Consider the following 20,643-nt stretch of genomic DNA (forward strand, 5'->3'; position numbering starts at 1 on the left):
TTTCAAATCTACACAAACATATATTATTATGGAAAAAGAACAATATCGTCAACAGTTGTTACTGTCAAAATCTAAGGCAAATTTGTCAGTACCAAAAGTGTGTTTTTCTATATGTTTGTGTAGATTCAAAAATAGTATGGATTTATTTTTAGGATTCGATACTATTTTCGAATCTACACGAAGGGTCAAATTTTAAATACATTTTGTACTAACTGACAGACGTATGACAGGCTACTAAATACGTTTAGCGTTTGGTGAAACGTAAACGGAGGTTTCGAATCCTGTGCTCGGGCAATACTTACTTAACTTTCGTTACAGCAGAGAACAACACAAGCATGTCGTCGATGCAGCAGTTCGCGAACGCCATGTCCCGCATGGGGGGCGCGTTACTCGGGGGCGCCAACGGCGTGCCCAGTGGTGCCCCCAACGGTAATGTGGGCAATGGATACGTGAAGGGGAATGAGGTGAGGGGATGAGTTTTTAGTAAGTACATAGGTACATTACTACTGAGGGAGAGTATCTAGTCTTGTAAGGTCAATTCTCAGCCTATTTAAAAAGTTTGTCATTGGGTGTGATTTACTCATCAACATGCACAAATTTCCTTATGAAACTGCTGTTTGCATCGGGTATGTCAGCTAAGATATTATTACGAAGAACTTTAACTAAAGTTTGACGGGGACACCTTAGATGTTTATTGAATCGTCAATATGCTGAAAGTACAAGTTTAAACACATCCTTTATTTGAATCTTTTTAACCATCTCAATCATAAAATCATACTTAATAGAACTTTTTGCACAGGTAAAACCAATGGTAAATAACAACGCTCCGGCAAAAATACCGACAGTCTCCCAAATGACGCACGAACAAGTGAGAAAGATGTACGAACAGAGTTCCGGGGACATCGCCATGAACTCACACATATAGAAGTAATAGTGGTCGAATTTCGACCAATCGCAGAACACCAAACTCTTACGCAGGACTTTGAGTGCCCAAGTGTGACGCCCATAGACGAATAGACCAAGTGTAAATTAAGTTATCGTTTTGTTTTGAAGAACGGGTATGTAATACCTAAGACGTTACATATAAGTAAGTGAATAGTGCCGAAGTCCTTAGGTTAATTAATAAATTGCATAGGTAAGGTTATATTTAATTATACCTAAATAAGTAACTAACTAGTAATGTTCTAACTTTAAAATTTACGTAAGTATGGATACGGCAATATTTGGTAAGTAGGTAAAGTACTTAACCAAGTGCCTTTGTGATTTTGTTTATTTTATCAATTTAAATATAAGAGTATGAACTATTTAAAATATAAAATATATAAGTAAGTAAATAAGTAAGTTATTCGTTTTATGTGATAAAATAATAATACCTACGTAATTACCTAAAGGTTAAAAGAGTGGACCATGCTAAGATTAAGAAAGTATATTATATGAAGTTAGTTAGAGCTATGTTAAAAAATATATAATATATCTGATGAACATTTATTAAACTGGCTAAAATTTCAAGACAAAATTAACGCGACGTCCATGTTTTTAATATTGCACGGGCCAGTTGCACTGAGTCCATAGTTAACTCAACTCGTATTCGTTAAAGCAAGGAACACGAGTTCTTTCCGTCCAATCCAATGATTTTGGAATTTAATTTAGGAATCTATTAATATTTATTTATTATTTATTTATTTAAGCAAACATAAAAGACATAATAACTTTACTATAACGAAGTTTTTAATGACTATACCAGAATAAATTGAAGCAGTTCAGAAATCTCTTCTCTTCTAGTATTACATCATTAAATAAAACCATGTTAAGATCTAAAATCACAAGAAGCCAGCGTAATAAGTGTACATCAACCGTGACAATTATAATAAACGCACATGAAAAGTGAAAACGTTTTTTTTTTTTCAAATTAATAGTTTATTGAAAAGTGCCTTAGTATTTAAAGAAAAAAACTCTATCTAGATAGTGTATGATATGTGATTAAAATTGTGCAGGTACATACCTTGAAAAAACAACGGTAGTTACTTACTTGCATGTTTGTAATCGCAAGTAACAGCTTTAACGAAAACAAACGAAATATATCTTCGATAGTCCATCCTGGTCAGAACTAAACACGATGAAATCTGAATTAAAATATTGACAAAGGTAAAAAGATATAGCAAATTTTTATGCAGCGAACTTATCTTATAATCTACTTGAAAATCAGGATATTTGTATGAAGACATAATATATTATGACACCATCAAGATATACACTCATGTGAAAATAAAAAGTTCCATCTGTGAGTGTATTAACTTTCATTTCAGTAATGAAACTTACCTTTCTACCTAACAGTATATGACTGTATAAATATGTATTTATAACTAGGTATGAACCTAGTATCTAACTAAGTACCTACCTAGTAATGTTTAATAATTATTATTTCAAATTAGTCACATAGCATTTATATTAACTACCTATTATGTAAATACATAAAATGCAAATACAAGGGGCCAACTTAGCTTTAGAAAAAATAGTAAATAGATTTCAAAATTCTGTACCTACCTACCTAACTAGCTAGTTGTAGTGATTTATTAGTTTATAACTTAGATTTTAGTATAGGTATATCACAAATAGTTGAGCACTTAAATTATTTATTACGTATCGGTTACCTATTTTACGGGAGAGGAAAACAAGTTGTTGTATAAGGCAGAGAAATCTGACCCCTCTCAGGTGCATTGTTACTATAAGACGGGGTCAAGTTTATCTGCATATGACCGTACGTTGCCTTAAATTAACGATATTACGATCAACATGGTGAGTGACATATAATTATGTACATTTTTTTATGGCCTACTTAGCCACAAATCTTCTAAACGAACTAATAATTCAAAATAAGACCTCAGTTTTAGAAGTGGTACACTCCATCTAGTTCGTATAAAAATATCGCTGTCCGTAATCTATCCTCATATTATTATCTACCTCTGCATAGGTACTTTACATTTTCTGTCAAAAGTTTCTTAATAGTTTCCGCTAGAGGTGGCATAGATTAAAATAAACTTTCACATTTCCTGAACATAACCTGGAGTTACGGTAAACTTTACTATACACACACTTCGGTACCTTGTCAAACTAATGGTGAGTAGTTATAGACTACAACCTTTACTTGTGACAAGACAACGAGCCGCTCTCTGGTATGTTATAGCTGGTGTATCATCCTTTTACGAACTTTTTATCATGCGTTTGCTGTATTGTACCTACCATTCGTAAGAACGTTACATTTACGCATAAATGCTGTAGTCTGATGCTCGTCAAAATGTTGTAGTCTATACTCACCTTAAGAAACCGGATTGTGTGATTGACAAGATACAAAAGTGTTAGCTACGTATGAAGCAGAGCTGACTGTACTATACCCATAAGCCGCCCATGCTGGTTCATAATTAAATTACCGTTTATTGAAAAAAAATAGGTAAGTAGTTACTGAAAATGTTAAATCATGCAGACCAACCCAAAAAGGCTACCTAAGTATTAATAGGAATTTCATACAAATTATCAAAAACAACAATAAAAACTTTAAAGTGATTGCCTTAATTCTAATGATTCCTACACAATAATTTTAGATGATTTTATGTTTTTAACTTGTATAAATTTGGATAAGTAAATGTGTGGATGGTCCAATGGAGAGGCACTGTGAAAAAAATTTATCCATAAGTACTTACTTAGATAATATTAAAACTTTATATTGTACAAACACCGAGCGTACCTACCTATTTAGAAAATGTTTTGTCTTATATTTTTGAATATACGAGCACATTTTATATTATCAGTGTGTTTCATTCTTACACGTAAGAAAATATAATAAAATTAAAACAACGCGACGTAGTTAGTTATCTATACATAACCTATAAGTTTAATCCTTGTACGCACCTATCAGTTTTCCCGCCAAAGAAAAGCTTCGAAAAGCCAGCGCTTTTCTACTGCTCCGATGAAATGCTTTGTTGGCTGTCTGACACAGTTTCCGTGGCCTTGACCGCCTGAAAAAGACCGCAGTCGATTCTGTGAGCTCCGCCTGGACTGACTGGCTGGTGACGGTGATTTAAAAATAAAAATACGGCAATTTATTTTTAAATTATGGCGGTAAGTTCCATTTTCTTTTACCTATATTTGCATTGCGTAATTTTAACTAATGCTGAGCTGAAAGTGTCTGAAAGATCTTGGTAAAATTTTCTGGTTAGTGAAAATAGTAAGATTCTGTGAGAAAAGGATTCGGATTTGAAAAATATATAGGTAGGTGTTTTTATTTATCCAACGATCTACTGAACCCTAATATTAATCTGTTTTAAATACGTAAAATAGCTGTACATTTATATTCGCTGTACATACAAAGTCTGCTGTATTTTTCCCGCCAAGAAAATATTTATTTTCCAAACTTTTCCGAACCTCTGATGTAATTTTTTGTTGTTGATAAAAACAGGATTCAAAATTCGTCGATTGCATTATTACGATTAAAACAACTGATTGCATAATCACAATGAAACAACTTTATTGATAAGATTATTGTTGCATGTGGGTTTTACGGTAATCGATTGTGCGCATGTCAGAACTAGGCCGATAACGCAATGCCAAGAAAGTACGCCGGGTGCCGGGTACAGAGGGAACACTTTCGTCGGGAAATTATTTTTCGTACTGTTTTAAAACAGAGTAAATAAAAATTTAGTCATGGAGAATTTCTTGTTCTAATAGAAACGCCTCAAAGTAAGTAATCAAATTGCTATAACTAGTACCTACGCCTATTCATGTACTCTTGTGGGAAAGTTAGTAGTGAGATACGTACAGAGGTGTGCAAACAAATCTGATCCCTTCTCAGAAGCAATGTATTCTTGGAGCCTTAAGCAGATTTCTGTAGAGGCTTACCGTAAAGCTTTCTGTAAAGATATTATTGTACTTACCTTATTTACCTACTCTATTTTTATCTAGTTTGTATTAAGTACAATCCGTATAGTTTTATGTAAGTATGTAGTTATATCTAAGTAGATACCTGCCGCATCATGACGACCGTTCCAATTCCGTAACATTTGAATTTGGAGCGTCATGGAACTCCATTTAAAATTGTTACGTTTTCACGGCTTTCACAAAATAACGTTCTCGGGAGAGCAGTTCGGAAACTGGCGCGCCGCGAATAGCGAGCCAAGCTTCTTTTTTTTTTTTTTTTTTTAATCTCGTTTATTTATAGAGGCTTTATTCTCATATGAGAATATGTCAGTACTGATGTAGGTGTGTACAATAGTATCCTAGCGATGCCATGGTCGGAGACAGCTAGGAGACTTTATAAAATTGTTAATATATATCTAGACCTAAGAAATAATTTACCTAATACTATTGTTTAAAATATTATGTTTATTTAGTGTGTAAAATTTAAATTTAAGTTACGATGAGCCAAGCTTCTTGGCACGGGAACTGTTTGTGTCCGTATTTACTAATAGAAACAGTAGAAAATTTCAATGTTTTAGTTCGATATTTAAATGAAAACTCGGTTTCCCGGCTATTATACATTGGCAAAGTGCTTGTTGGTGTACGTCGGTGTAGTTATTGCCATATGTGTAGAAGTGAAAACTGGGAGGCGAAATGTCGCTCGTATTCAGGTATCGAGCATTAAGTCATTGCTTTTATAGCGTTTCAGCTTACATTTTAATTTTCTTTTAATTGATTCAGCAAAATAGATAACGCTGCTAGCATAACTAGGTTATCTGTGTGAATGCAGGAAGACGCTACTTACTCTAAAAATTATTAACCAACACACTTTATTAATAAAACAAAACATCGCTTCGCTCTAAAGACTCTATAAGAATAGGAAGATAACAATTACCTTATATCTAGGTATCTATATAGATTTATTCAGCTACATAAGTTGCAATTGTAGGTTTCAGTAGGTGTAGGTATATACTTTTTTATGTAGAGTCTTCTGCTGGCTACTGAAAAAAAAATCTGATAACGAACACTTGCCTTTGAAAAAAGGTTAGTAGCTATCTATAGCAACAAAGGATCAAACTAAAATTAATTATCAAATGATAAGGTGAATGTAAATGCAAATCACATTTGCGTTAGCAACTGATATCCTATCATCATTACAAACAATGTAGAAGCGTGAATCTATTTCAGTCGACGCCATTGACAGTGACCGTGGCGCACGCGCGGCCGCAGACGCTATTCTAGAATAAACAACAACACTTTGTAGAAATTTAGTGGCAAAAGAATAAAAGTAAAGTCTTAAAAATATACGAAAAATCTTACAAGTAGGGATTGACTCAAATAAGAGAAGATAATCAAACCTACGAAAGGCAAACATCGCAAGACTTCCATCTAGACATAGGCTTTTGCTAGCACTATAGAATTATGATGATACCTATATGAAGACAGATAGCCTAAAGCAGTGTTTTTCAACCTGTGGGTCGCGACCCCCAGGGGGGTCGCGAAGCTTCTGTAGGGGGGTCGCCAGAGGTCGCAAAAACTTGCGAGCCTCGTAACGCCGTAGGTCGTAATACGAGGACGTGTACTTATAATTATGTACTTACCAACAAAAAGTAATGGTTTTCAAAATTACGTATAAATTAACAACTCTTCTCAGATTTTTCAAAGTGAATCCAGAGGCTGATAATAATAACAGAATTGAATTATTCAGGGTGTTGCAAAAAGGGTATTTTTTCCGCAATTTATGAAATAAAATTCTGATTTCATTTTCGGGCTTAGATATACCTACCATGATGCACAATTGCACATATAGGTTTCGGCTTAGTAAGTATACCCTATTTGCAACACCCTGTATTTAACATAACTAATAAGATACTTTGACTATATTTAGGACTTTTTATATGGTAGCGGATAAAACTAAACCAAAAAAAAAATTGGCCCCTTTATACATACCTACCTACATGTTAATAAAAACCGAAGGGTCAAGGGGGTCGCGAGATGTTTTTTAATACCAGGGGGGTCGCGTCATGAAAAAGGTTGAAAAACACTGGCCTAAAGAATAAAAAAAACAACACTAATGTTATTTAGAGAATGAAACTAACGTAATACCTATACGCGCGCCCTTGTCACAGCATACGGGAATATTGTGATATGATGTCACAACACTGACACCACATCATGTGAGACAGACTATCATGGGCAAATCAATTTATTATTGTAGGTACTGTGATGTGGAGTAGCTGAATTAAGGAAGTATGTACTTATCAATCCTAACTAATATTATAAATGCGAAAGTAACTGTGTCTGTCTGTCTGTCTGTCTGTTACTCTTTCACGCCAAAACTACTGAACGGATTTGAATGAAATTTGGTATACATACGGTTTAGACCCTGGGAAAGAACATAGGCTACTTTTTATCCCGGAATTCCCACGGGAAAACTTTTTAAGGCGAAGCTAGTGATTTATAAAAAGGGAACAGCTTCTGAATAGCTTACCAATATATATAACAAAATACGTAGTTTTTCATCTAACCGTAAATATCTTAATGAGCCTATGAGGCATTATAAAAACAACTCCGCCGTTATAACTACTTGAGTAATTGCATTATATGCACTTAGATAAGCCTCAAAATAGAAGATCGCATCGTAGTGAGCTCTATATCCTGAATCCTGACATCTTATCTAACTATTCAACCGAAAACTCCCACAACTGTACCACCTTCCTCACATGACCACAGCTAGGAGACGTCCCAATAATCTGGGTGCTCGGCGGGCCGGGCTGCGGCAAGGGCACGCAGTGTGAGAAGCTGGTGCAGAAGTACGCCTTCACTCACCTGTCCACGGGGGACCTGCTGAGGGCTGAGCTGGCCAGCGGCTCGGAGAGGAGCCAGAATATTGCCGCTATTATGGAGAAGGGTAAGTTTTATATGATGAATTGGTGATATAAGCCCAGCATGTGATAGATGCTATTACTTAATACTTATGTTGATTGGTGGCCTTATGAGATTCGTATACTTAACAACTGAACTCGTACTTTAATGATGAGAAAATGCTACTAAGTAGTTAGGTAGTTAGTGAACTTTTTCTTAAGTTTATCCTGAAATCCCACTTAAATGGCCAAACTCCGTGAGATTTTAAAATAATGATCATAATGCAAATTATATTTAGTATTCGGACCTTTTCGGATTATCAGCATACTATAATCAGCCTTCCGGATCGAACTGTCCACAAACATCGCCTGAAACCCTCTCATCCTAATCTTCCAGGAGGCCTAGTCCCCAACGACATAGTCCTGGAGCTTCTAAAGGAGGCGGTGCTGAAGAACGCGGCGACCAGCCCCGGAGTCCTCATTGACGGCTTCCCGAGGGAGCGTGACCAGGGGGTGGCGTTTGAAGCTGCTGTTGCTGCGCCTAGCGTGAGTTATAGAGATCTAGATATAATGCGTCTTCTTAGCGTGTGGTTGATTAGAGTTAGTAAATCAAGGTAGAGCACTAGTTGACTGCCCATCCTCATGATCAGACATAGTCCTGGAGCTTCTAAAGGAGGCGGTGCTAAAGCACGCGGCGTCCAGCCCCGGGGTGCTTATCGACGGCTTCCCGAGAGAACGGGACCAGGGGGTGGCGTTTGAAGCTGCTGTGGCTGCGCCTAGCGTGAGTTATAGATAACTGCTTCTGATTGGACTTTGGTCAGATAGAATTAGCCAGTCAAGGTGGAGCACTATATGACTGCCCATGCCCAATAGTCCTGAACTGCGGAAGCAAGCTAGTCCTAAAGCCCGCGGCGTGCAGTCCCGGGTCAGGGTGTGGCGTTGGAAGCCGCTGTTGCTACTCCAGTGTGAGCTCTACATCTAGATTCTAGATAGATAGAAAGATAGATGTATCTTCTTCTTCTAAGCGTGTGGTTGACTATAAGCCAATCTGCGGAGAGCACTCGCTTTTTGCCCATGCCCATGGTGAGACATAGTCCTGGAGCTGCTGAAGGAGGCGGTGCTGAAGCACGCGGCGTCCAGCCCCGGGGTGCTGATCGACGGCTTCCTGAGAGAACGCGACCATGGAGTGGCGTTTGAAGCTGCTGTGGCTGCGCCTAGTGTGAGTTATAGAACTTATACATAGATTACTGCTTTTTTTTGCGTGTCGCGGATTTGTCATTGTGAAGAGATTTGGCAGTCAGCAAAGGGAACTTGCAAACTGCGTATGTATGAGTTGCGTAGGACGTCACTAGGGGAGGCTCAAATCCTGAACAACTTAGGTGCTAACTTATAGATTATACCTAAATGTAGGTAGGTACTTATAGCAACCCTTAACCTTATTTCCTACAATCAATACATCTATGTATTTTGAGGGCACTTTTAAGCGAATTCTTTGCTAACATTGTCATCCAGTGTTTACGATTATCTCCAATACTGTATTAGCAATAGTCGTAAAACATACCCCCTCCCGTCCCCAGGTGGTCCTATACTTCGAGGCGTCAGAAGCCACACTCCTGGAACGTATCCGCGCGCGCTCGCTGACCTCCAACCGCATCGACGACAACGACGCCACCGTGGCGCTGCGGCTCAAGACCTTCCTCGAGAACAACCAGAAAGTGCTGGACCAGTACCCGGATAAGTTGAAGAGGGTATGTGTTGTTATCACCTATAAGTTTAAATCTTATGTATTTTTTTTGTTACACCGTAGAAAATTGTAATGTCCTTCCGTTCGTCTTTCGTTCCGTGGGCACCCTCTGCCCTATCTAGGGGACATAAGATATTAAGATTAAGTCAAGTCAAAGTTCTTCAGAAAGAGCCATTGAGTCACCCTTTTATTTTGATGCAATATACTTGCACAGACGTATAGGTAGATAAAAGTGGTGAAAATTATGAAGCCCCTGAAACTTTAAGTAAGATCCGGCTCTACATCATACCTATCATTGAATGTCGATGTACTTACCTATCTGCTGTCTGATACCCCTATCACAGGCTCTGTCTAGCTTGGGGTCGGATAGCGTATGTGAGATGTACCCACAATAATATATCATTATATATTAATCGTGATTCCGTTATTACAGATAAACGCTGAGCGACCAGTCGAGGAGATCTTCGCAGAGGTCACCGGCATCATCGACCCACTAGTAGCGAAGTCTTAGCTAGTTTACATTAGAGACATTATTATTTATTTGTACATAGCACTCTGGTCACCTAAGCTTTACTTAATTTTGTTAACTTGTAATAAACACTGTTTATAACGTGAGTTAAAAATATCTTTATATTTACTTTCGATATAAAATCTTATGATTAGTAAGTTTAAAGTAGAGATTTTAAACATAGCGACTGTAAGAGCGGTGGTAGCTCAGTCGGGTAAGCGCCCGCTTCTCACGCCAGAGATGCGGGTTCGATCCCGGCGCTGACATGTACCAATGAGTTCTTTTAACTTAAGTACAATGTATACCATCGCTCTTACGGTGAAGGAAAACATCGTGAGGAAACCTGCATATCTAGATCTAGCACATCTAGATATGTGAACCCACCAACCCGCAGTGGACCAGCGTGGTGGGAAATGGTCCAAGCTTAGGAAGGCAGTTTAGACCTTGGGGATATGCACAAAGGTTCCATTCGAGAGAGCCAGGTGCAGGTACTTACACCCCCACAGAGAATAGAATAGAATAGAATAGAAACATAGCGACTACTAGTAATTACCTACTTACACACCTATTGATTTCAAATATTGGTACTTTCCTAATAGTTTGAAAATAATCATAAAATCGATAACTAATTGCATGGTTAGGGCGAAGGTAATTTATTAACAGAGAAAGTTATACACTAGGTATATGGTGACGATTCAATAAGTTCTTGCTATTGATTGATTAATTTGACCTGGTAGCTGGACCTGTTGGTACTCCAACGGACTTATATATTTATAAAGAGAAATCAATAATTTACTTACTAGAAGTGGAATGGAGACTATCGACTCATGAAATTTTCAGAAAAGACTACCTACAATATACAAACCCTTAGGTATAGCTGAACACAAAAGAGTAGAGATTAATGTTTTTGGAACTAAACAGATTTAAACCTGGCAATAAAAAAAAACTTGTGATTTGTGGTCTGTTTCTATGGTTTGAATGTCAAACTCGCCCTGTTCCTGTATAAACAAATCGAATTTTGCTTAATTTTGGAGTTTTGTGGATTGTTGAGTTTGTTCACGAAGTGAAAATGAATAAAACCATTCGCAGCGAAGCTAGACAGATGATTTACAGCGTTTACCTACGATGTTTGGCAGAGAATGAGGCTGGAGAAGTATTAGTCAATATATACGATGTTTATGAAAGAGCAGCGTTTTATACTGGTGAGTAGGTACTTAATTTCTAACTATTAACATACATTGCTTATATTTCTTGTAAAAAAGTACTATTTTGATGTAATAGAATGCCTTTCAATGTGTATTTGTTATTCTTATAGAGGTTAGAAAATACTAGTGTCAAACGTTACATGACATCAGGGTCTGGATGCTAATGTTGTTAAAACATCAGGTCTAGATACTTTTTTACTAACCCCCGACTCAAAAAGGGTATCGATAAGTTTTACAGCTGTAGGTGTCTATGTGTGTCGGTCTCTCCGTGTTAGAGTACCTATTGTAAAAATATGTGTAATAATGCCGTAATGCCGAGTTGCAGAAAGGGACTTTAAGCTAATGTAGACATTAAATCTATGTCTGTCTCTTTCTGTCCGTATGCTATCAAAGCAAGGCAACAATACATTTAATGCCGACATTAACTTAAAGATCCTTTCTGCAACTCAGTGTAAGAGTCGGTATAAATTCCCCAGACATAATAATTTGCAAGTCACTGCTTTTCTGACCAATTAAATAATTTGTTGCAGGAAAATCGGTAAACACAGTTTTAGAAGAATTGCCGGGGCACATTTGAACTTTTTCCTGAGCAAGAAAAAACTGTAATAAAATATCGATGTGTGATACTATCACTTTTCTCCTATAGTAATTACATAATGGGATAACCAACACGTGTTTCAGTGCAAAAAAACATTATGAAATACACAATGAAATAGTTAAGTTACAGTTAATTTGATTTAATGAAATTCATTCAAGACTGCCCCCCTCTCCCCTACTAATTTCTTTTCTTAACATAAACCTCCCCAAAAAGTGGCATTTTATAATTAGTAAATACTTGAAACATTTCTCGTTTTGATTTTTTCTGCTAAAGTATCGTGATACTTTTGTCCGTTTTCTATACTATAATAGTGTGGCCACTTTCTTAGATTGCCACGCCCTCAATTATTCTCTACTCTTTTATGTTCAGCTATACATTGTAGTAAGGTGTTCTAAAGATCAACGCATGGAATTATAATAAGTACCTATGTACTTATACTTCCATGGCTCAACGTCATACTACTCAGAATACTTGATGGGATGTTGATGGGTCTCATAAATTGTCATTGTCAATCACTAAAATTGACAGTACATCACAATATCACATCAAAAATGAAATAAAACCAAGGTTTTTACTAATATGATACTATTCAGCAACCCATTCCACCATATCCACTTATAATATATTAGAAAAGTCAGCAAACAATCCAACATGAGTGAAAACTGCTGGTGGTGCGGCCGGAAGATCTCCAAGGACCTCTCCAAGTACAACTCCTGCATATTGGGATGTACTCATCGTTTGCCGGTAAGGAAAATGTAGTCCCCTATTAAATAAGACGTCTTCGCGTAGGTCGTAACTCATCTTGTACTAGGCTGTAACCGAAATTCCCTGAATTTTGTGGACATACCGAGCGCCTCCAGGAATAGTCACCATTGCTAAAGGATAAGCCAGCACCAGCAGTCAGAATAATTAACTATGGTAGCGCTGCATGACTACCTAGGAGTCTAGGACGTACATACATAGGTATAAAGATCCGTTCATACGTAACTCCGGGAGGCTCCTCTCGACTGTGTACCCCTCAGGACTCAAATTCAAATTATTTATTTGTTTAACCCAGCTTAATCATGTTAAGGTGGTAAATCCTCCATAACGTCTGCATTCCGTAGGTAGCAACCCAGAAGAAACTTTTAAGTAAACCCATCCTATCCTCTACCCTCCCCAGCTAGTAGACGCCCCCATAATCTGGGTGCTCGGCGGGCCGGGCAGCGGCAAGGGCACTCAGTGTGAGAAGCTGGTGACCAAGTACGAGCTGACTCACCTGTCCACGGGAGATCTGCTGCGGGCTGAGATGAGGACCTGCTCGGAGCGGAGTAGGAATATTGCTGCTGTTATGAAGAAAGGTGAGGTGGTAGGCTTCATGGTTAGGTTACGGTTACCTTCCTATCTAGTATAAGTAGTGTAAGTACTGCTTACCTACATAATATATTGACTGTGTGGAGGTCCAGTATCAAATGATGAAATAAGAGTTTTAGGATACGATCCTATTTTATGTGTGATATTTATGTATCATACACATATATGTATCCATTATATGTTTATATGTATTAGTTACTATACTATAGTAAACCAAAGTGATATCAGAGATAATCTCTAAAGTTTGATCCTTAAGGGCCCGTACAGGGTGACGTGCCCCGCCAAATTTGGGTTTTCAATGCTCTTCACACAGCACACGCAGTGACACGCACACATGTAAGTTTGCACAGTGGGTCATAAACTTTTACTCGCCAACTTTATTGACAATTATTTTCAAGTAGTGATTTTAGGGTAAGTATAATTTTTAATTACAGCGGTAAGCACCAGGAAAGAGTAGAAATTAATAGGGGTGCCACTTTTCTCCATACTCGGAACCCGATTAGCTTTCTAAACAAATGTAGTATTTACTTACTTGTAGAAAGGTAACTACAGGTATTAAAGTGTAGATACTAAGGGTATACTAAGCCGAAAGGGGATGACTCAACTCAAGGGGTCATTCTGAACAACTTTTGTTCTACGAGTTTTGCAAATTCGCGAAAAAAAATATTCGTTTTCCATGGTAAAAAGTCATGTGTCATCAAAGTTTCTATGAAAAAGGTTTTTTTTTGTTAATTTTTAAAACTCGTAGAACAAAAGTCCAGAGTCGGGTAATATTTTTCGATTGTATGTTTGTATGTTTGTAAGTATATTTTTTGGTAGCAGAAATAATATTTTTTCTTATTTTTAGGGTTTCGTACCTCAAAAGGAAAAAAAGCAACCGTTATAAGATCTCTTTGTTGTCCGTCTGTCTGACTGACTGTCTGTCACCGCCCTTTTTCTCAGAAACGGGTAAAGATATCAAGCTGATATTTCGCATAGATATGGGGAGTACCCCAAAAAAATATTGGGGTACTCCCTCTCCCATACAAGTAAATTGGGTATCATTGAATTGGTCTTTTAATATAATAGGTATAAAAAAAGGTTAAAATATAATTATTTTGCTTTTACCCTTAAATTTGGGGACCACACCATAGACAAATCCTAATTAAAAAATGATTTCAATAGATGGCGTGTTTTTATGTTGGGTAACTCAGAATAAGAAGTGATGATATCTCAGAATAATAATGGTTAATGGTGCTATTCCGCTGAGCACCGAAACCGGTGGGACACAAGTGAAAAGTGGCGGTTCCCCTCATCTCGCATAATCTTTATTGACCAAAACTCATTTCGCATAACTCGTATGGTCTAAACTTTTTTGGCCGAACCATCACTTTGCCAAGAATTATGTGGCATAAGGCTCGTTTCGTCTAAAACTCTTTAGGCACAATCTTTAAACACCTAAGTTTCGTTTGCTCAAATGTATGTTCGTCTAAACCTATGTATAATCTTGTTTCTCCTAATGTTATCTTAATAAATAATATATTAAGTATGTAGTAAATGTACAAATTGTGGTATTTTTTCTCATACATCCCGAAAATCACGATATTGAATGATTAAAAAATCGAAAGTTAACGAGCAATACAACATACATTTATAATACACATACAATAATTATTACAAACCCCATGAGATCGAAACCTAAAGATAGGTGCGACGACGAGCATAGCGAGGAGAAGCGTGTTAGGTGCACATGTTCATCAAAACCAAAGCGGAGCGCAGCGAAGCGGAGCGGAGCGTTTTCCAAACAGCGGAAACAATACAAGGCACCAGTTTGCGCTATAGACAGACGCTCCGTCAAAGTTAAAGCGAAACAAATATTATTACTTTGTATAAACCTATTATTAGGCTATTCAAGATTTGGCCATACCATTATTAGGCTAAACAAGATAATGCGAAATAACTTTTTACTAATCGAGATTTATGCCATACGATTTTCGGCGAAACGAGACTTTGACCAAACGTTACTATGCAATACGAGATTAGGCAAATAAATCTTGGGCCAAAAAAGGTAGAACCGAAAAGTGGTCATGAAAATGCGGTTCTACCTTTTTTGGCCTAAGATTTATTTGCCTAATCTCGTATTGCATAGTAACGTTTGGTCAAAATCTCGTTTCGCCGAAAATCGTATGGCATAAATCTCTTTTAGTAAAATGTTATTTCGCATAATCTTGTTTAGCCTAATAATGGTATAGCCAAATCTTGAATAGCCTAATAATGCTATGGCATAGGTTATATAAAGTAATCGTATTCGTTTGGCTTTAACTTTGATGGAGCGTCTCCCTACATAGCGCAAACTGGTGCCTTGTATTTGTGGCCGCTATGTGGGAAACGCTCCGCTCCGCTTCGCTGCGCTCCGCTTTGCTTTTGACGATAATGTGCACCTAACACGCTCCTCCTTGCTTTGCTCGTCGTCACACCTATCTTTAGGTTTCGATCCCATGGGGTTTAATGGCGTTTGTAATAATTATAATGGTCATTCACTTTCGATATTTTGATCATTTAATATCGTGATTTTCGGGATGTAGGAGAAAAATACCACAATTTGTACATTTAAAACATACTTAATATAGTATTTGTAAAGATAATATTAGGAGAAACAAGATTATACCAATACGAACAATTAGAGCAATCGAGACTTAGGTGTTTCAAGTTTGTGCCAAAAGAGTTTTAGACCAAACGAGTCTTATGCCACATAAGTCTTGACGAAGTGATGATTCTACCAAAAAAGTTTAGACCTTACGAGTTATGCGAAACGAGTTTAGGGCAATAAAGATTAGGCCAGATGAGGGGAACCGGACTTCGGTTGGTAACTCAGAAAAAATACTATATGTTATTGCATCAATAATAAAAAAATCAAGAAAATATTCAAAGTTTCCATCCTCGCACACAAATCACAAAATCATGCCCTGTTCTAGGAGCAGGGTCTACCCTAGTGCATTTTCAGGGTTCCGCTCATCTGGCATAATCTTTATTGACCAAAACTCATTTCGCATAACTCGTATGGTCTAAACTTTTTTGGCCGAACCATCACTTTGCCAAGACTTATGTGGCATAAGGCTCGTTTCGTCTAAAACTCTTTAGGCACAATCTTTAAACACCTAAGTTTCGTTTGCTCTAATTTATGTTCGTCTATACCTATGTATAATCTTGTTTCTCCTAATGTTATCTTAATAAATAATATATTAGCTATGTAGTAAATGTACAAATTGTGGTATTTTTCTCCTACATCCCGAAAATCACGATATTGTATGATCAAAAAATCGAAAGTTAACGACCAATATAATTATTACAAACCCCATGAGATCGAAACCTAAAAATAGGTGCGACGACGAGCAAAGCGAGGAGGAGCGTGTTAGGTGCACATGTTCATCAAAACCAAAGCGGAGCGCAGCGAAGCGGAGCGGAGCGTTTTCCAAACAGCGGAAACAATACAAGGCAACAGTTTGCGATATGTAGGGAGACGCTCCGTCAAAGTTAAAGCCAAACAAATATTATTACTTTGTATATATACCTATGCCATAGCATTATTAGGCTATTCAAGATTTGGCCATACCATTATTAGGCTAAACAATGTTATGCGAAATAACTTTTTACTAAACGAGATTTATGTCATACGATTTTCGGCGTAACGAGACTTTGACCAAACGTTACTATGCAATACGAGATTAGGCAAAAAAATCTTATGCCAAAAAAGGTAGAACCAGCCGCCATAGATATTTGTATGAAGATTTGAGGGAAAAAATTGCCCAAGTTTGTTATTAATTTACACAAAATAGGTGCGTGTTTATTTAAAAACAAGGTATTTAGCGCCTAGTCCAAGCATTTATCTTTATAATTTGATAAGAATCATATGAAAATTCTTTATAATTACGACACAGTTGTTACAATACGGGAGTGTGATTTACTGGTTTTTCGAAATTAATTTACAGTTATCCATAAGCATTTACTTAAATTCGAATAATTCAGCACCTAGCTAGACTCTTCGGCTACCTGTGTGATTTTTTTCAAGGCTGTAGAGCATCATTTACTATATAATTCTATGACAATGCCAACCCTCGATTCCCTATTGCCGACCCTTAATGTCATAAGTGAAACATAAATAAGTTTCTGAAAGACTCTTACTGCCGCAGCACAGTTATCGACGTCGATGAACATCACTATATCGCGATTGACCATAATTACAGCGCTGTGATTGGTGGAACGCGCACTAAACGAGTTTATTGATGTCGATAACAGACCCGTGAAGAGGCCACTGGAGTGCTTTTATGTGACCGTACATAGCAACCCTTTATGACTTCTCCACGTCACTGACCAAACCCCCCTCCATCCCATCCCAGGCGAGTTGGTGCCCACAGACATAGTCCTCCAACTGCTGAAGGAGGCCATCATCAGGTTCGCGCACTGCAGCCCCGGCTTCCTGGTGGACGGGTTCCCGCGCGAGCTCCTGCAGGGCATCGCCTTCGAGACCACCATCGGACCGCCTACTGTGAGATTATTTTGTTAATTAATCCATTATGGGACTGCCTCAAGACTTGCACTGACTGTAGCATTGTGTGCCTTACGTTGTACTTAAAATGAAATTATTGGCTGCTTTGACGAGTGAATGCACGCGGCTCCTTTTGATATAACTAGGTGCATATCTACCGACATACTGCTACCCCTCCGGACTCATGTTGTACCTATACTTTTTATGTGTGTACATCTACATTTTCGCTACGTCTTCTACGTTCGTCTACAACTACATCATCAATACTTATAAAGGAAATTGATGGCCGACGATATGGCAGGACACAGAAGACAGACGAAGTACTTCAACGTCACTACTTGTTTCTTTACACATAACTATTTCTATAGACATGCAACAACTAGTTACTCCTGAAACCTCTCAACTCCAGGTGGTCCTGTACTTCGAGGCTTCACAAAATGTCCTTGCCGAGCGCATCAAGGCGCGCTCGCTGACGTCCAACCGCATCGACGACAACGACGCCGCCGTGGCTGTGAGGCTGAAGACCTTTCTGGAAAACAACGACAAGATCTTGGATGAATACGCTGATAAGTTGAAGAGGGTGGGTGTTCCTTGTTTGTTGGCTTTGTGGTCTTGCGGTCACTAGCTTTTTATCCATTTTTAGCCTCTGATTAAAATGAGGAGTGATACAGTTGAAAGAGTTTCTATTGTGGCTAAGTAAGTCTGCCGTCTATATACGTACGGATAGTACGGAGAAACGGAGAAATTATTTAATACTTAAGTACATAAGAAAAGTCTTTACCGTTTAGTTAATAGTCGACTTCGTATCAATCCTGTAAAACTAGTCCAATAAATATCCATAACACCTCCGTTTCGCAGATAAATGCTGAAAGAACCGTCGACGAGATCTTCATCGAAGTCATGGACATAGTGGACCCCCTAGTGGCGAAGGCGACCGCGAAGGTGGCGCCCCCCACCGCCGACCGGCCGCCTGAAGACGACGGGGTGTCCGCCGCGTCCGTTGCAGAACCATCGGCTATGTAGACCACCATCATCACGATATGCAGGACAGGATACACCTAGTGGGACCGAAACAAAGGAAATAAACTTGTTACAATATTATGCATTTTATTGTAGACTATGAGTTCTATACCTACCTACATACTTTTAGTACCAAAACATAGTTGTTACAATGAAATTTAAAAAAAACCTAGGTAACATTTGGAACTGCGAGTAAATTAGGTTGACTCTCCTCGTTAAAGAAGTTTATTGGATCTACTACATCGGTTCTGGAATACTTTAGTGTAAATATGCTATGCTCGATGCTTTGATTATATACAACCCTAGATTCCCCTTAGAAGAAGCCATTGCGGCCATACATAAACTGGGGCACTACTGCCCCGGTACAAATTTCGCTCTAGCAGTGTCTATTGTGTCATCGCCGGTGCTACACACATTTGACAGTTGGCATTAATTTCAATTTTGTCCTTTTAAAATGCGTGTATGTGCTTTAAAAGTGTGCAGAAACTACAAGGTCGACTAAAAACGACATACAGGGTCACCTACCATCTGTAAATAATGTATTAATATAAATAATTTAAGAAAGTAAATATTGATATAATTTTCGTCGGTGTTGCCGGTTTTTTTTTTAAATTAATACCAAAAAGTGATCATAATTTATATGAACCGCTTGAATCTCCTGTCGACACCCGGTCGACATGAAAAGTGTACCTACCATAAATTGTTTCGCGATTGGATTCTTAAAATGAGGCGTTTGTTAAAAAAAAAAAAAAGTTCCTTTTTGGAGAAATAGATGGCGTTGTCTGGGGTCGTACCAACTTTCAAACCCTCAGAACACACTCAGATCACAATATGTTATTCTGTGAGGCTAACGAAATGTGAAAGTGACGTAGGTAGGTAGAATATTGTAGTATTATTTTCTCTATGATGTCGATGTCACTGTTGCTTCAGCGTTCAGTGCGATTGTGCGTACAGCCGTTCTTTTCAAGTTTTCTCAGTTTCCTTGTGTTTCTCCTGTATTAATCTTTGGGATCTTATTTAGGATCATACAATAAATAAAAATAGAAAATCAGTTCTCGCACGCAGCACCCGTTCAAACGGCGCGCATAGAGAAAAGAACACTACGTGACGGCGCGGGTAGAACTATTCACAGAATACTTAGCACTATCCCAAGCCACATGCAGTCTGAGCCTCGGAAGGATGGCTCGCGCTACCACCCGACATTTAATCACAACTAGTGAGTTCTTATTCTGAGTTTAGTACTCTTTGCTCTCTATGTAATTTTTGACAGTTGGTACACTGCGTTTTCACGCCATCTATCGGCTTACCGAAAAGCTCAACTGACAGCTGTCAAGGAAAACGGCTCATTGGAATTAGGTACCTTGTGTTGAAGAAACGAAACGTCGTCGTCTATGTTTTAAGATTGTCTCTGGCAGCCGCCATATTAATGTATAACCTCTTTTACCTCGAACAGCGCTTCACGCAAAATAATCCATTGTATTTTCTTACGTTGCCACATTTTTTCATGTACTCAATGACATGATAGGAGGGAATGACAGTACAGTCACGCACAAAAGTAATAAAATATTGGCCTGTTTACAATGTAGGCGATGTATGGGATGAGTCCGTCTAGGGTTGTAAATGGTCGAAGGCTCGATGATGAGTCGGGATTTTTCTGAGGGTTTTTTGTACCATAGATCTCTTCTCTTCCTTCTCGCCAGTATTCTCTGATTGAGCCATGGAAGTAATAATACAACAGGAATGCGCACTCACCAAAATGATGCAAACAAAAATAGACCTAACGAATTCACCTTAAGATTTATATTTGAAGTGAAAGAGGCCGCGAGCCGATAGAGAGGGTTACCACAGAGCCCTTCCTCTCTTTCTAACAATTGCC

At 38.1% G+C, this 20,643-nt stretch overlaps 3 protein-coding genes across 6 annotated transcripts in view; all 3 read left to right on the plus strand.

Moving 5' to 3' along the window:
• The window catches only part of LOC105391874, a 50,128-nt gene extending 46,326 nt beyond the window's left edge, over window positions 1–3,802 (plus strand). Inside the window, exons 12-13 of the mRNA XM_048627215.1 lie at window positions 319–464; window positions 800–3,802. Of these exons, the coding sequence (XP_048483172.1) occupies window positions 319–464; window positions 800–925 (272 nt within the window). The 3' untranslated portion in view covers window positions 926–3,802. The remainder of the gene's footprint in view (window positions 1–318; window positions 465–799) is intronic.
• Window positions 3,803–3,960: 158 nt separating this feature from the next.
• On the plus strand, window positions 3,961–10,173 carry LOC105385162 (adenylate kinase isoenzyme 1). Of its 3 annotated transcripts, none has more exons than XM_048627205.1 (6): window positions 3,961–4,116; window positions 7,684–7,861; window positions 8,212–8,294; window positions 8,530–8,595; window positions 9,392–9,562; window positions 9,992–10,173. In XM_048627205.1, exons 1-6 carry the CDS (start codon window positions 4,111–4,113, stop codon window positions 10,067–10,069), a joined length of 582 nt encoding a protein of 193 aa, XP_048483162.1. In that variant the 5' UTR covers window positions 3,961–4,110; the 3' UTR covers window positions 10,070–10,173. The 3 variants fall into 3 exon arrangements, with proteins under 3 accessions (XP_048483162.1, XP_048483160.1, XP_048483156.1); XM_048627199.1 differs by lacking the exon at window positions 3,961–4,116 and adding an exon at window positions 5,428–5,621; XM_048627203.1 differs by lacking the exons at window positions 3,961–4,116; window positions 8,530–8,595 and adding an exon at window positions 5,427–5,621 and having other exon boundaries at window positions 8,212–8,360.
• A 2,199-nt stretch (window positions 10,174–12,372) lies between these two features.
• LOC105385163 (adenylate kinase isoenzyme 1) lies at window positions 12,373–18,848 on the plus strand. 2 transcript variants are annotated; one of them, XM_048630216.1, is made up of 5 exons: window positions 12,373–12,613; window positions 13,032–13,214; window positions 17,604–17,747; window positions 18,157–18,327; window positions 18,606–18,848. In XM_048630216.1, exons 1-5 carry the CDS (start codon window positions 12,521–12,523, stop codon window positions 18,768–18,770), a joined length of 756 nt encoding a protein of 251 aa, XP_048486173.1. In that variant the 5' UTR covers window positions 12,373–12,520; the 3' UTR covers window positions 18,771–18,848. The 2 variants fall into 2 exon arrangements, with proteins under 2 accessions (XP_048486173.1, XP_048486171.1); XM_048630214.1 differs by having other exon boundaries at window positions 12,375–12,613; window positions 13,032–13,209; window positions 17,599–17,747.
• Window positions 18,849–20,643: the final 1,795 nt, after the last annotated feature.

The sequence above is a fragment of the Plutella xylostella genome, chromosome 4 (genome assembly GCF_932276165.1).
Source record: "Plutella xylostella chromosome 4, ilPluXylo3.1, whole genome shotgun sequence".
NCBI lineage: Eukaryota > Metazoa > Arthropoda > Insecta > Lepidoptera > Plutellidae > Plutella > Plutella xylostella.

Coding starts and splice junctions, on each gene's coding strand:
- LOC105385162 (XM_048627203.1), top strand. CDS start 5,502: ATGAAAACTCGGTTTCCCGGCTATTATACATTGGCAAAGTGCTTGTTG. Junction 7,862..8,211: donor TGCCGCTATTATGGAGAAGG/GTAAGTTTTATA, acceptor CTAATCTTCCAG/GAGGCCTAGTCCCCAACGAC. Junction 9,563..9,991: donor ACCCGGATAAGTTGAAGAGG/GTATGTGTTGTT, acceptor CCGTTATTACAG/ATAAACGCTGAGCGACCAGT.
- LOC105385163 (XM_048630216.1), top strand. CDS start 12,521: ATGAGTGAAAACTGCTGGTGGTGCGGCCGGAAGATCTCCAAGGACCTC. Junction 13,215..17,603: donor CTGTTATGAAGAAAGGTGAG/GTGGTAGGCTTC, acceptor ATCCCAGGCGAG/TTGGTGCCCACAGACATAGT. Junction 18,328..18,605: donor ACGCTGATAAGTTGAAGAGG/GTGGGTGTTCCT, acceptor TCCGTTTCGCAG/ATAAATGCTGAAAGAACCGT.